The sequence below is a fragment of the Erithacus rubecula genome (genome assembly GCF_903797595.1).
Source record: "Erithacus rubecula genome assembly, chromosome: 6".
Taxonomy (NCBI): Eukaryota; Metazoa; Chordata; class Aves; order Passeriformes; family Muscicapidae; genus Erithacus; species Erithacus rubecula.
In genome coordinates this window covers 14,456,108-14,468,131 of record NC_136688.1, presented here as the reverse complement: position 1 = coordinate 14,468,131, position 12,024 = coordinate 14,456,108, and the positions used below count along the sequence as shown (strand labels likewise).

At 35.6% G+C, this 12,024-nt stretch overlaps 1 protein-coding gene across 2 annotated transcripts in view; it reads right to left on the bottom strand.

Moving 5' to 3' along the window:
- Positions 1–12,024, bottom strand: part of LUZP2 (leucine zipper protein 2) — a 141,915-nt gene that overhangs the window by 41,908 nt on the left and 87,983 nt on the right. For both annotated transcript variants that reach the window (XM_079310096.1, XM_079310097.1), the window contains 2 exons: positions 8,550–8,612; positions 4,340–4,402 (listed from right to left, as the gene is read on the bottom strand). In XM_079310096.1, coding sequence (XP_079166222.1) covers positions 4,340–4,402; positions 8,550–8,612 — 126 coding nt within the window. The remainder of the gene's footprint in view (positions 1–4,339; positions 4,403–8,549; positions 8,613–12,024) is intronic.

Sequence of the window (12,024 nt, the reverse complement as noted above, 5' to 3'; positions counted from 1 at the left end):
TCTGTTAAATGGACTAATTTTTCAAATATGCAAAGTCAGCTGAATTCTGCAGCTGATAATTTTAATACATGCAGATGCAAATCATGGGGGAAGTAGATGTACATGTGTGAAATGGGGTGGTTTACCATCAAGCCTAGTCATCAGCATTATACAAATAAAACCATATTGGAAAGCCTGAAACTTGCGTCTTCATATATATGCCAGATTATCACAAACTTAAAATATGTAGTCAATTATTTAAAGCCCAGAAAACAATCCTAGTGTTTACACAAGTTCTCTGCCAAAGCAGGTCTTTGGTGGATTTCTGCTTTTTTCCCTTGGTTTTTCTTTTATTATTTCATCTCTTTCTCTGTATGTAATGTAGAATCTCATTGTCTTCATTAGAGAAATAAGTAATTAAAAATTCAGGGAAATCAGTTTACTGTGGCATGTAATTAACTTTGCTAGTGGAAAGGGAAACACACATGGCCTCAGTTTAACTTCAGAGGGAGGAATGGTATAGATATTTATCAAATCCAGTCAATTTAATGTAAAACTAATTTCACATAGTTTTGCATTTGACTCTACCACAGCAAATTATTTAAATTATTTTCACATATCAAATAATGATTTAATTTATGTAGAAGTATGTGTTTCAAAGAATTTGGAAAACGGTTTTGACTCTAAATTTGCAATAGCGATATGGTCCTTAGTCCTTTAGAGGTAACGAGCACTCATAACACTTGAAATATTACTGAGGAGTATGAGAGTACCAAAGAGAAATTACAATCCTGTTCTTACCTTGTGAATCTACACTTCAAAGAAAACTTTCAAGAGTATCATCATGAAAACACGCTAAACAACCATGTTAAACTCTACCATGGAGTCAAGATTAAGCACATTAAATATATTAAGTACACATAAGCCAGGTGCTCTTAGTTGCTACCCACATTTGAACTTTTTCTTGTTTTCCTAGGACTGTCTATCAATACATTTTGAATTTGAACAAAAGGGAAAAGAGATGAAGCAGTAGATCAAATCTGTCTGAAACTGAAGCAAAAGCCTTAGAAAAAAGCAAGGATGTACTCAAACCATACCAGCGAAGCATGGTCACCTGTTACATTTATAAGAGGAATTTCAGTAATACAAGATGCTTGTATAAACTGACATTGAAAATAATTGCTAGGTTTTTCTCCATCTCTTATTACTATCATATATACATGAACATGAATGAAAAACCAAACTGTTTTTAGTTCTTTCCTATTTTAGTAAAACATGAGACTTCTTCCAGGATAATATAGCCTAATAATGAGAAGAAAGTTAATGAAGAAGTAATTTGAAAAATAAGTAGTCTGTAATGTCTGAAACAAATACAAACCTCAGTCTAGCAAAGCACTTAGACTGAGGAGTACTTCACTGAATCAGGGGTTTAAGATGATAATTTAAATTATTGCAATTAAAAGTAGTGTCATTCAGAACTAGTAAGTACCTACTTACAAAGGCAGTGATAAAATTAAGAACATTCAGTGGCAGTTTTTATTAATGATTTCTTGGTTTTCTCATTATAATACAAAGAAATTTCAACTTTGATCAATTCTTTAAGGATAACATGCTGCATGCTTTAAGGGACTGAAATCTGACAAAGAGACAGGAGCTCAAATTGTAATCTCAGTAGAGATACTGACAAACTACAGCCTTTGGTGCATGACTTAATTTTTGTGATGCTCATTACTTATCTGTCCCATGGTTTCATATCACATAGGGAGAGTTTTAGAAATATAAACATACACATATATATGCTCTTGATTAACCAGCTAGATTATAAAATATCTTGAAAACATAAGAAGTGTAAGTAAAATATAATACAGAAGATAGGATCTACCAATTCACTGGAATGTTAAAGAGAAAGCTGCCTTTTTTCCCCTTTTCTCCTCCTCTCCCACTTGATTGCCAGATGTCTAGTTCAGAACAGAGCCATTTACAGTAATAGGTACCAGACTTCAAGAAATAGTTTCTTGATGTCGATTATGCAAAAATAAGAATCAAACAATCCCTCCCTCTTACTTCATATATATCTGCAGAATCAATTCCTTTAGAGAAAGCATTATTTTAATCAACACGAAGTACATCTTTCCTTCATGCCCCTTAGAAATCTAATAGCCTGCATCTTACATCTTTCTGGTGAACTGCTCCAGGAAGCTTGCAATGTTCAGATCTATATGGAGAGCAGACTTCCCTAAAGTCCTCAGTAAGCCATTCAAAAAAAAAAAATAGTTTAGTAGGATGGAAAAGGAGTGGAAGGGGAAAAGGTAAAAGTCCAGTAACATGGAAGTTAGCTAGCAGCCAGGATTTTATCCCAAACATTCATGCTGTGCTGGCAGGAAGACTATCCATTTCATCTATCAGAAAGAGTAACAGCTTCATAAAACAGCCTCAACAGTAATGCTAACATTAAATCTGTTATGTTTCCAGTATCAAAATTATTAGAAATGAAATATCACCTTTTCTTGCCCAAACCTAGCAGCCTCTCTGATCAAGCACTGTTCTGGGTTAATGGGGTGTAACCCAAGTTTGTATTCTACCACCATCTACATTACCTTCTGATGAACTGTTAAGGTGAGTGGAGCACTGTTTATCTTTGCCATGACTCAACCATGATAACTCCTTCTAGGGAAGCAGCAGCCACCCTCAGGGGGTCATCTCTGCTAATGGGCGATCAAGGACCCCCCAGAATGATTCACAGAATCACATCAGCCCATTGTGAAATTCCCCACCCTAGGGGAGGTACTGAACACTCCTACCTCTGTAATCTGGGGCTTGGGACTCAAGAATACCACCACTGGATTCCCAGAGGACAAGATGTCTTGACCACCACCACTGGACCTCCATAGAGGGACCAGATCTTTCCATAACCTCACTGGCCACATTCATCACTCCAATGGGACTGCAACTACCATTTAATTAGACAGCCATTAATTAGACACCACTCTCACTAACAGGGTATCACGTCGTGTTCTGACTTTGTCAGTTTAAACCAGTGTTTCTCTACTACTGCCTTTATAGTAATTTTCCTATTAAATTGTTGCTCTGACTTGAAACCTTTCACAAGGTTTTCCCACTGGTTTACCTTCTACTCAGCACAAGCAGACACTTAAAAAACTTTCCAGACTATGCCAAACGTCCTCTATTCTGCTTAGTGTGTCTGTCTTCAGACATGAAACACACACAAACAAGCATACTGAGCCTACCCTCCCCTCATCCCACGATTTAGGAGGATAGCTGCTGCTCCCTCTGCTTCGTAAATCAAATTTTCTTGGTCAGGAAAAAGACTGATGAATAAACATGCAAAAATATTTCTGGTTACATAGAAAGGATATATAAATATTAGCAAAGCAGACATTCAATCTCATACAGAATTGTGCACAGTCAAGAGATGTTGCAATTATTTACATATAAATATGTAATACATAGTTCTCAGTATGTGTGGCTTTGGAACCTACAATTCATCAACATTCTCCATCGTAAGTTCTCAGAGTGTTTTTAATTAAATTAGATCATCATTTACCTAGAAGGCAAATAACTATACTTATTTTGCAGTAAGTGCACTCAGAGAACTCACAGTACCTAAATTGGGACCCACATCTCAGCTAATGACTCTAGTATTCATTCATAATCAAGAACTATGTCAATTCAATGTAAATCAAGAACTTTAAGGCATAATTCATGTGCTCAAATGTAGACATAGTCTTAAAAAATAATTCTCCAAGGATCTGAAATGGAGACTATGGAGACTATGGTGGAGAAAGCCATATCCAGTCAGGTGAAATCATGTCTATTCCTATTCACGCTAAACACATTTCCTCCCTTAGCAGAGTTCTTTACATATGTGCCTTAAGTACTACATTGTCATAGTTTACTGAACTAGGATTAAGGGAAGGTGGATTTCATTGCATGCATGCCAGCAACTTGCTGAACAGCCTTTCTGCCATGTTCACTAGATTATGCTCCCATTTACTTTTTCATCTTCAAAGGAAAAACAAGAAGCATCTGTAAAATATTGTATCATTCAGTAAGAAAGATGAAAAACATGTTACAGAATGTATGGAATAGGGAAACAGGTTTATTCGTGAGCAGTAACCTAGAATTTTTGCTTTTTGTGAGCACAGAAATATAGATATAAGTATATTGGACTTCTGAAAATGCATTATGCTATTAAGTCTGTCTTGGCATTTTAAGCTCTCTTCAGAAGAAACTTTTTTCATTAGAAATGCAATAATAAAGGCAGCTATCATACTCCTATTTTACTCCAATGCTACACTAACCCTAACACTTCAGCTAACTATAGTGAAATAAAACTTACCTTAAATATCAAGTCTTTTTTCCCATAACGGAGCTCTTTCAGCTGGGCTTGGATCTTTTTTGACTGAAAGTCAGGATAATAAAATCAGATTTTGGGTTTTTAAAATTTTAAAAATTAAAAATATATAGTGAATTCTGAGAACAGCAGAATCTAGATCAGATGTAGATGTAGAATGCCCTTTACAAATCATTGTCAATTACTTTTCCAGGTATATATGTCAAACCAACCAAAAGTACCAAGGAAAATGTTAAATGGCACCCACCTAAAGCACTTACTTGACTTAGTACTATAAAGAATAGCTGTTGGGCTTACCCATTTTAGACATGAGTTGTTATTAATACTTTCCATGAAGCATAAATGAAGGCATCACCTTCAAAATAAACAATCTTATTCTTAGAAGTAAAAAGGCTCCATAGGCTTACATAGGTCTTTGAAAACATTAGGGTGCTCCTGATGGTATTCAAAGGAACTAGGTTCTCAGTATGTAACCATGCCCTTGACAACAGGCATAGTTTTGCTTATTGTATCAGTTTAAGATTATATTTATCTTATATATTGTTAAAATAATTCTAAGTAAGAGTCTATATGTTATTTTATTAATTTAAACAAAAAATATAATAGAAATTTATTTTTTGTACTAAACTCAACTCTCCAAAGACTATTACTTCACCATTTATCTAAGAACCTTCTCCAAATAATAATTTGTTCTTAATAAAATCCAGAGTCCCAACTGATACTCAATAAATTTTCTTGTATTAATTAATGCCAAGTGTTTTCAAGTCCTTGGAATGGATCAGAAGTCTGTTTCACATTTACTGAAAGAGCATTCCATAAACATAATATATTACAAAAGTAGTACATCTTTCATAAGCTGGATTTTTTTGAAATATTTTATCTCTTTCCAATTGATGCAGTCAAATTCAGTGACAGACTTTTGGGAAGACTGAATGAAACTAAAGATAAAATTTTAGAACCTGCTTTAAATGTTTAAATAATAAGGCCAAAAGGGTTATGGTATTCTGTAAAATCTGAAACAAATAGCTAAGATCAGTCCAGCAGAGTTCTTTGTTCTGTGATTTTATCTGCTGCTCCTTCATTCAATAGCACTGTCATCTGACCTGGGCAATGCAATTCATTGAGCTATGGAATATATTCCACATTACCTAAAGACAAATGAGAAAATGTTCACCGATTTTAATTGTTCTGAGGGCTGTGTTTAATGAAATATACGGTTGTTCTGAGGGCTGTTTTTATTAAAATATAGAAGGTATCCAGATAGCCTGTAGAGGAATCTAAGAATTACAATTAAGGTATAACTCATTTGGCAAATATGATGCCTAAAGAGTCATAAAGCTAAATACATTCAGTGCAGGTCAAAAGCATGCATATGACCTATAACTCTTTGTGATAAAATTTGGCTATTTTGCAGATTTTCTGTGCTTCAAGGCAGAGGACCCCTTAGTAGAGTCAGACAGATAAAATCACCATTAAACACAGATCTCCAAAAATACCAGTCTGGTAGTATTGCCCTGGCATGTGCTCTTTTCTGTGAATTGGAAACCCCAATGTTTCGACCACTCTGCCTTCCTCTCTCCAAGGCCTTGACTTCTCAGAAAAGAAAATCCAGCCGTGCAAAAACTGTGCAGGATCACAAGCATGCTCCCACTGATGGAACTAGACAACAGGGAATCACTATCTGTGTCTCTGTCTGCATGCAGCCTGAGGGAGCAAAACAAAGCAGGAACTTCCTGCTGGGCAATTCTACCCACAAGAGGTATTCAATACAATAACTGGCAGGACTCAGAGTTCACACAATTGTTATGCTTGGTGAGCATAGTTCTTAATTAAAAACAGAAAACATGTTGTGTTGCTCTGGCTGGCACAACCTAACTGGCAAAATTATCACAAAAAAAAGGGCGCTTCTGTGGCATTTCTGTTTGTTTCAATGGTAATGTGATTAATAGCTGTAAATTTGCCAAGATGATTCATAAAGTAAGAGATTCCCACATTTTGAAATACACTCTGCTGTCTTGACTATTAATTTATGTGTAATTTTCTGAAGATCTCTGACTGCCAGGGCTTGTCACACTGTAATAAAATTAAATTATCCTTAGGCTTCATCCTTCGATGCAGATATTAAAAGAGATATAATCAGAGAAAAGGTCTTCAAGTGAATTACCAAAGGTTCAAATATTATGCAGCTAGGTGTGGTGGTTTGATGCCAGGTGTCCACCAAAGCTACACTATCACTTTCCTCCTCAACTGGCCAGGGAACAGAAAATACAGCAACAGGTTCATGGATTAAGGATATAGAGAGGTTGCTCACCAATTACCACCATGGGCAAAACAGACTTGACTTGGGGAAATTAATTGAATTTATAACCAATCACAATCAGAGCAGGATAATAAGAAGTAAAAGAAATCTTAAAAACAGTGTTCCCCCAACCTGCTTCTTAGCTTCTACCTCCTCCTCCTTCAGCAGAACAGGGAGACAGGGAATGAGGGTTATGTCCCCAGTTAATCACATTTCTGTTGCTACTTCCTCCTCAGGGAGAGGATTTCCCCTGCTCCATCATAAGGAAATGTATTTCCACAGCAAACAGTCCTCTACAAACTTGTTCAATGTGAGTCCTTCCCATGGGCTACATTTCTTTGCAAACTGCTCCAGTATGATCCCTTTTCAATGGGGTGCAGTCCTTCAGGAACAGGTTGCTCCAGCATGGGTCCTCCATGGGGTCACAAATCCTACCAGGAAACCTACTCCAGTGTGGGCTCCTCTCTCCACGGATGCACAGGTCCCTGCTCCAGAACTGGTTTCCCACAAGGTCACAACCTTCATTAGGGGTATCCACCTCCCCTGATGGGGCTCCTCCACAGCCTGCAGGTGGATCTCTGTACTCCTGATGGTCTCTCCATAGACTGCAGGGGCACAGCTGCTTCACCACAGACTTTTGACCCACGGACTGCAGGGGAATCTCAGCTCCAGTACCTGGAGCAGCTCCTCTCGCTCCTTCTGCACTGACCTTGGTGTCTGCAGAGATGACTCCTTCACATATATTCTCACTCCTCTCTTCTCTGTCAACAATTACTACTGGGCAGTAACTTTTTTCTTTCTTAAATATATTATGACAAAGGGGTTATACCATCCCTGGTTGATTAGCCTAGGCCAGTGGTAGGTTCATAGTAGAGCTGGCTGACATTGGCAGTGTTGGACACAGGGAAAGCTTCTGGAAGCTTCCCAGAATAAGCCACCCCAATAGCTCTCCCCACTACCAAAACCTTGCCTTGCAAACCCAATACACTAGGAAAAACAAACTTGAAAAAGAGAGGAAAACAGAAGACTATTTGCAGACACTGCTGTTTTTTTCAGCAGTAAAAAAGAGAAGAAAATACACCTGTATTCCTACACTGTGACAAGCACAGTGTTTGAAAGCAACAATGGGAATAAAGGAAGATAACAGATTTTGAAAAACTTTTGAAAAACACTCCTAACCCTATGATTTCCTACCTTTGAGAATTTATCAGAAACTTGACCTCCTAAGTACTGATCTTTACGTTAAAGGATAGAGACTCCAATAAAGAAAATGCATTCAACCATAATTAGGAAAATTTTATTACAGAGGAAATTTTTTTGCTTTGGTTTAATTCTGGCAAGGTGCAGTGACCTTAACAGAAATTATATATGCAAAAAGCCCAGACTAAAGTAATGTGAGTAAATCAGATTCACATGTAATAACTTTTATAAATGGAAAGTTAAATAAGGGTATGGTCACATGAGTGCAGGTAGTTCTACATTGAGGAATTTGCCAAAAATAGGGCTTTTGTATCATTGACTATCTATCCTGCTCTTCAGTAGAGGGAAGATTTCTTTCATTTGGTTTCATAAAGTGACCTTTCTTTCCTTGAAATAATGAAACATTCCGGGAATCAATATTCTTATTGATTATTATCTTTCCTGTCTCTATGTTAATTTCAAAACAGGCCTTTGGCAATTCCTGTCTTAGTGCAGACATGGAGATAACGGAAATGAAATCAGTTTTAAATATGTTATAGATGTATATATCTATAGAGTTATATCACAGGCATGCCCAGATGATTTACGTATTCTTGTATATATGCATAATGCACCAGAACCTCAGTTTTTGTACTGACTTTGATGCAAACTTCTTTTGGGTACATTAGATTTAGAATAGAGAAGAATCTTCCTTACCTCTTCTGCATGAATACCACAAAGCTTGTTTCCTGACAAGAGCTTGTTTTTGAGGCTTTTGTTCTGAGAGTGGGAAAAAAACCAAACCAAAACAAAACAGTTTATTAGTAAGTGTTACTGAAATATTAAGGGATTCTTTAACTATTTGATCATACTGGCTTTATTTTATACATGGGTAGCATCTTCAAGTCACCAACAAAGATATAAATAAGACAAAAGAGATTAATCAAGGCACAGTATCCTCTTACAGAATTCTAAAATGCTTCAATGGGAACAGCACTGACCGTGGAAACCTTTCCAGAACACTAGCAACTAAAAGCAACTTAGATTTAATTTACTGAGGTACAAAAGGGCAGAAAAAATTCTCTAATCCTCTAATCCACACTTGACTTCAACTTCATAGCTCAATATCATTTTCTGTAAATCATTTTAATAACTGAGCAATAGTGCCAAGGTCTCATCACTTGACCTTGATGATCAAAATCAAGGGGTGTTTTTGCTAAATTTCATTATTTAAAACTGCAATAAAAAAAAAACCAGTTGAAAGTTAGTTACCTGATACAGCATTTTGTAAACTCAATATGGTTTTTCATGTAGGAGTTTTAAATGTCTTTCTTCTCATTTTCAGGGAAAATAAGAAACCTTGACAAAATTAATTCTTCACAGTAATTATTTTTCGACTCCTCACTCTTATCATCCCATAATCAACAGTCAAGGATAAAGATTTCTCTGCAGTGTGAATATCTTTTAAAACTGGTGAAAACCTTAAGTATTCAATAAGCAGATCTACAAGTGCTGAACATGCTTAACACTAAAAAAAAATTAAAAGAATATGAAAACCAACTATTCCTGTGTTAATGACCTGTAAATACACAAACAGAACCCACCACATTTCAGGAATGTATGTTTATTACTGAATAGCAATAGCTTCCTTGGACATTGTGCACAAGAACAAGTTGTCATTAGAGAAAAAAATGCAATTCCTTCCAGTTCTAATTTAGGTCCACATCCAAATGAAATACTGGAAGCTTTAATTCCAGAATTAGAAGCTTTTGAGTTTCTCTTGGAAAAAACACTTTTTTATTAAAGCAAATGCAAAGAAACTAAAATTTAATTCAAAGCCTCATTTTCACGATTCCAAAATAAGGAGGAGATCTGATGTAATTTCACATTTCACTGTTGCTGACTACCATTCAACAGTACTGCAGAAAGAATAATTTTTTTCCAGCTGTTTTACATGGATGCCCATGTTTTCTGATACAACAGAAAGGAACTAGGATATTACTCTGAATGTGACAATCCAACAATCCAGATTCTATCTTTCAAAACATGATTTACAAAGACCTGGGTCTTGCTCTAGTAAGTGTCACAGTCAATTACTTCTTTTGGTTCTTTGTTTGAGTATTTATCTTGTAACTCACCAAAGAGCAATACTCTATTGTACTAACCACTATAGAAATACAGAATAAGACAACTGGCCCTAAAAAAAAAAAAAAAAAGTAATTGTATAGCAGATACAAGATGAACAAAGGTAAATAAAATAAAAATTAAAGACATAAAGCACACTTGACTCATCTATTGCTCACCAGGGGTACACCTAAAGAACTGTGTTATACTTATGAACACAAAGTGACTGTGTTTTACACACATCTTCATGGTTTCACATAAAGATCAGCATCACCTGTTGGAATGATGATGAAACAGACGTGCCAAAGGCAGTTTCATTAGGGACTTGCACTTAATTAACCCAGGATCCCAGGATATCAAGTCAACCCTTTGGTTTGACTAACTCATTATCCTCCAGTTGCTCTAGAGACTGTTGATGGTCAGTAGCCCTCTGTCCTTATTTCAGAACCAAAGTAAGAATGAAGTGCAGCCACTACACTTTTATTCATTTATCTTTCTTTTGCCCAGTATAAACTATTTTAAGAAATAACCTCTACTCATACATTAGTCTTCTGTAAGTAATTTCTACATAGGCTATTTTGAGATCACTATACAGTAACCCAGAATGTGAAAAGCTGTTTGGCAACAGGACACACAATGTACTAGACAGCTGTTGCAGTTTCCACATTTAACATACAAACAAACATAGCAAAAGTATATAGTAATATAAAGACAGAATTTGTCCAAAACCAAAAACTGATGAACATATCTAAAGTCAGGAGATGGACTCCCACTTTGGAGACTGAGCTAGGTTTAATACTTTTCCAATTCTGTCCCATTATCCAGTCTATTTGTAACAAAAACACCCAGCAGGGTTATCAGAATGCAAACAAAATAGTCCCAGTTCAAACTGAACTTAATAATGTTTTTAGAAATGAGAGCAAGCTTTAAAAGTTAATATTATCGAGAGTACAATAAGTAGGAGCTTGTCAGAAGTAGATGACAACTTCTTGTCTACAATTTGGGCAATTTTATGTAACTTAACATATCACTTATCACTGCTAAAACTAGCTTTGCATCCTGATTAATAGTACTAATTTTTATAGCAGAATATGAAGCATACCAGTAAAAATATATGAAGTATAAAAGAACAGCTTTTTTCTTTTTTAAATTCTAATTTAATTTTAATTTAATTTAAAAATTCTGAATTAAAATCTTATTTCTTCTTCTGAAAGTAGTATGATCAAGTACATACTCTGGAAGAATATGCACTTTTTTGCTACAAGGGAGCTATTCAAAGTCAGATTAATTAATCAATGAAATGCCTATTGATTCACTACAGAAGTTCTGACTTCTAAGATTTATAAATATTCAAGATTATGCACATTTTCCTATTAAGCATTCCTCAAAGAGAAACAACAAATAAATTAATTAGAATTTTACATAATTTCTATTGCAACTACTTCATTTGTAATTAAGTAGCTTAATGGAAAAGATCTTGGTCATTTCAAGCTGAAAAATAAGGAATCAAGTATCTGGAAACATAACTTCAGTAACCAGTTAGAAATTATATAGGATAATTTTTTTAATTAAGAAAGGTCTTCTAGGCTTAGAATTAAATTATCATTTTATTAAAAATAAAAAGATATTTTCATGTATTTGAACATCTTAGAAAGCTTGTAGCAAAAGCTGTAAGATGGAGTATTTGCATACAATCATATCATTAAGCCAAGTTACTGTTGCACCCAATTCTTACTTTATGAAATGTTTTAGGTCATTTGCACCATTTACACTAGTAGTTTCAGTGCATTCCTAAATTCAGGCACAAAATATTTGCTGTCAGTGTTTGTCTCATGGGGAAGAATCTCGCTGTCTCTTCCCATGCAGTTTGTTCTTCCTGCCCTGGTACCTACACTCAGTAATACCACACGAGTCCAGAGTCCATTCCTTGTTGTCCACTGTGAGAGAATAAGCCATTATGGCTAATGGCTTAAACACTGTTATGAAGGACTGTGCTGGCTTTGAGATTTGGTGAAGAGGGAAGAAACCACCCATGGAAATGATTTTCCTGAGAGGACCTGCTAAGAGC